Source organism: Elephantulus edwardii, unplaced genomic scaffold (assembly GCF_000299155.1).
Source record: "Elephantulus edwardii isolate Elephantulus edwardi_28Jun2011 unplaced genomic scaffold, EleEdw1.0 scaffold00249, whole genome shotgun sequence".
Taxonomy (NCBI): domain Eukaryota; kingdom Metazoa; phylum Chordata; class Mammalia; order Macroscelidea; family Macroscelididae; genus Elephantulus; species Elephantulus edwardii.
The window spans coordinates 3567518-3571559 of NW_006399999.1; the positions used below are offsets into that span (position 1 = coordinate 3567518).

Consider the following 4042-nt stretch of genomic DNA (forward strand, 5'->3'; position numbering starts at 1 on the left):
GGCACACCCTCTCTCATCACACACTGACTTCCCATTCCCCGTCCCCTGCCTACTCTGACTACAAGGCCTTGCAGTACAGCGGTAACTTGTGGTTGCTGTGAGGCTGAACACTGTGACACTGATGTGTCAAATGCGTTAATGGCTGGCTGCCCAATGCGGACAGAGAGTGGGGTGGAACTCCCCGATTAAAACAAGTTTGGAAGGAGGAGTGGCATCCACTTCCGTTATAGCTTGCCTCTGGAAACCCTATGAACCTGGAGAGAGGATGAGAGACACCCAAGCATTGAGGACTCTCCTTCATAGGGTCGCTTTGAGTCGTCTGTGACTCAACGGCACTTAACAACAACAACAATAGCCCGGATCAGGTACACCTTAGTCTCCAGCCTGACGTCGTCGCTCTTCAGTACTCTGGAGAGGTTCCTCACAGCTGACTTTCTCAATGCAATTCGTCTCTTGATGTCCTGGCTGCTGGTAACAACAGTGTTGACTGTGGAGCCAAATAAACTAAAACTGTTAACTACCTTAATGTTTTCACCATACTGATGCTGCAAATTAGTTCAGTGGTGAGAATCTTTTGTTTTCTTGATGTTGAGCTTCAATCCCTATTGAAAGCTGCAGTCCTTGACCCTCTGCAACAAACGCTTCAGGTTCTCCTCAGTTTCAACAAGCAAGCTTGTGTCATTTGCATAACATAGGTTGTTGATGACACTTCCACCAATCCTGACATCACATTCCTCCTCATACAGCCCAGCGTCTCAGATGATCTGTTTTGCATACAGATTGAAAAGGTGTCTAGCAGAGAAAATATTAATACATGCAAATATACACACAGATCATCGAAGTACACATAAAGAAATATTTTGGGGGGGGGAAACTCAGAAAGCAGAACTGGGTAGATTATCTTACCTCTAAAGTAAGGAGAGAGACTTTACTCCCATTTCTATAGAGGCCAAGGATGAGTGGGCATTGGCTCACCAGCTTTCAGAAAAACTGATAGGAGTTTTGAAGACTGTTATCAGTATATATTGTAATACCTGGGACCAACTGCCCAATGTTCAGAAGACACTGCAGTACTCAGGAAAGAATGACATCCATAACCAGGATATAATTAAGGCCTACATCATCTCTATCCCAAGTGTCTAGTTCCATCCAAATTACTGCTACTGCTAGACAGTGGTGTACATTTCCACCCTCCGTTAATGTCTGATGGAACTAACCCTTAATACTTTTATAAACTCAGTATCTTATCTGATCTGCTCAACAGTTCTTTCAGGCCAAGAGTCTCCACATTTCACAGATGACAAAAATGATTCTACAAATAATGTCTAATCATACTTTTAAACAGTTCTTTCCTTTATCTGTTTCAATGTTCATTATTCATCCCCTCTTTTCTTAGTTACCCCCTCCACCCTCTATGTCAGTCTAGTTTTATAACAGTGTGTTATATAGTATTGTTCTTTTGTAACTGAGATATTCACTCAACATAATGTCTTCCAAGGTAATATTTTACGAGTTCCTTGTTTTTCAGTGCTGCATAGCATTCCATTGTATGAATATACCATAGTTTTTCTATCCATTCATTTGTTGATGGGCACTTGGGTTGCTCCCATCTCTTTGCTATAGTGAGTAACTCAGCAATAAACATGTTTGTGCATATATCTGTTTGAGTAAAAGCTCTGGTTTCTTTAGGGTATATTCCTAGTAGTGGACTTGCTGGTTATCATACACACAAACAAACTTAAAAAAACAATTACTATAAAAGAAAAACTAAAAAACTCACTGTTAATTAAGTCAGTTCTGACTCATAGTAACTTCCATTGGATTTCTATGACTATAAATCCTAATGGGAGGAAATTGCCCACATTACATCCTCAGAGCAACTGATGGATTTGAACCCCTGGAGACTCATAATCTTTAAGTTAGCACTGCAGCTCACTACAGACTACACCACTAGCGCTCCCTCTTACAGGAATGGATCTGACATGACTGCTGTGTTGATTCCTTCAGCTACAAGTCTCAGAAGTGATGTTTCTTCATCTGTCATTTCACATTCTGACAAGATGTTTTGGAGGGGGTGCTCCTCAAAGGCAAGGATGGTGAAACTTCATCTCACACACTTTGGGCATGTTGATAAGAGAGCAAATCCTTGGAAAAGGGCATAGAGAGGCAGATGGAGTGACATAACAATGTGTTTAAGCACAACAGAGACTGTAAGGATGACACAATATTGGCAAGGATCTATTGTACATAGGTTGCTAGAGTTGCAGTCAACTTGATGGCATGTAACAACACTGCCCTCATAAGGAGCTTTGGTGGTGTAACCCCAAGGGAGTTGCACTGCTAATCCACCTTGTCATGCTTCTCTGTCAGTTGTCATGTCTCTTTGCCAGTTTAAATCCACAAGCTGTTCTGTGGATGAAAGATGGGCAATCTTCTCTGCTGTGATTTACAGCCTCAAACAACCCGTCAGAAGGTCATTGCTGTTGTTATTATTGGCCTCATTAACTTATTCAATATTCAATTACTTATCACACGGTGCTTGCTGGTTTTAGCGTTTATTTTTTTAATGACAGACATATCATAGGAAAATCAATGGGGACGTGTAAACCAAATAAAAAAACCACTTGATAGGAGCCATAGGCTGGCAGAGGAGAAAGAAAGGGCAACAGCATCCACTCACCAACATAATTGGGGCTAGGGGAAGATAGGGGGACGGGACATGCCAGCAGAGGAATGGCAAGGAGATACCTAAAACTATCAGGTTATTGGACTCATTTCTGAGTACAAGCAGTAATTATTTGGAGCCATTATGCATGAATAACCATTGACTACTTTGTAGTGCACATATTTACATAGTTAATCTCTGTGTTAAAATGTATAATAACCTTTTATAAGAATGAGCTGATACTGTACATGAGGTTCTGCAAACAGGTTTTTATTAATATTTTAATAATTTTTTCCATGCGCATGGGTGGAAAAAAAATCCCTACTGAGACACTGAGCGCTGCAGTTGGGGCAAAGGCTGCTGGTAACAAGAGTGACACCTAGAGCAAAGTATAGGCATAGGTTAAAGCACAGAGTCTGGCAGGTACCTTCCAGGGAAAGCAGGGCTGGCATGATTCTCATCTGAGAATCAGAATTGAAAGGCAAAGGCATTAAAGGTATGGAACATCATGTAAGCCTCTTTGGCCCCTCCCTCCACCCCTCACTCCTCTGACTCCTCGCTGGCCCCTTGGGGGGAATGGATCCTGGACATCTCTTTGCATCCAATGAAAACCACCCATTTTCTGTTTTTTTCTTAGCTCCTCCTGAGCCCTTGACATATCACCACACTCCCTCATCATCTCCTCACTGCTCAAATGCCTTTCCCGTGAGTCCTCTGGATAGTCCCTGGGAGAATCCTCTGTCCCCCTGTCCGTTTTTCTTTTTGCTTTTCGGGGCACGTAATCTTCAGCAGGGGGCTTTTCAGCAGCCCTCTCTGGCTCACTCTCTAGCTTTCCCTCAGGCTTCAGCTGGCCTTCACCTTGGGATGCCCCCATGGTGGCCCCTGTCTCCCCCTGCTTCTCTTTCTTTCCCTCAGGTTGTTCTTCATCACCTGGTTCTCCTCCATCGTCTGCCTTCCCCTCTGCTTCAGGCTTTTCTTCCTCTTCTGACTTTCCTTCCTCTTCTGGCTCTACTTCACTTTTTGGTTTTCCCTCATTTTCCTGGTTTCCTTCATGTTCACTGCAGAGTTTGTCCATGTTGAGATTCCCCTCCTTTTCCTGTCCTGGAGGTGGGAATGGGGGTGTGAAGTGGGTAAGGGAGATGGAAGGAGACAAGGAGACACAGATACTGAGCGCTTAGTAGTAAAGGCAGTTTACTCTAACCTGAACAGGCCTCCTGGTGTGGCTCCTGCCCACTCCTCACCCCTCCCGTCCTCCCACACACATGAGACAACTGGTTGCTAGGCAGGCCCTGTCACTATCTCTACTTCCACCATGGGCGCAATGTGCGTGTATGTATTTTGGAGCCCCTATTTTTTGCCCAGTCCTTCCCCTCCACA

General features: G+C 43.8%; 1 protein-coding gene across 1 annotated transcript; it reads right to left on the reverse strand.

The window, feature by feature from the left end:
* Nucleotides 1-3155: 3155 nt before the first annotated feature.
* LOC102843499 (transcription elongation factor A protein-like 3-like) lies at nt 3156-3740 on the reverse strand. The gene has a single exon (XM_006899250.1). It carries the CDS (start codon nt 3738-3740, stop codon nt 3156-3158), a length of 585 nt encoding a protein of 194 aa, XP_006899312.1.
* Nucleotides 3741-4042: the final 302 nt, after the last annotated feature.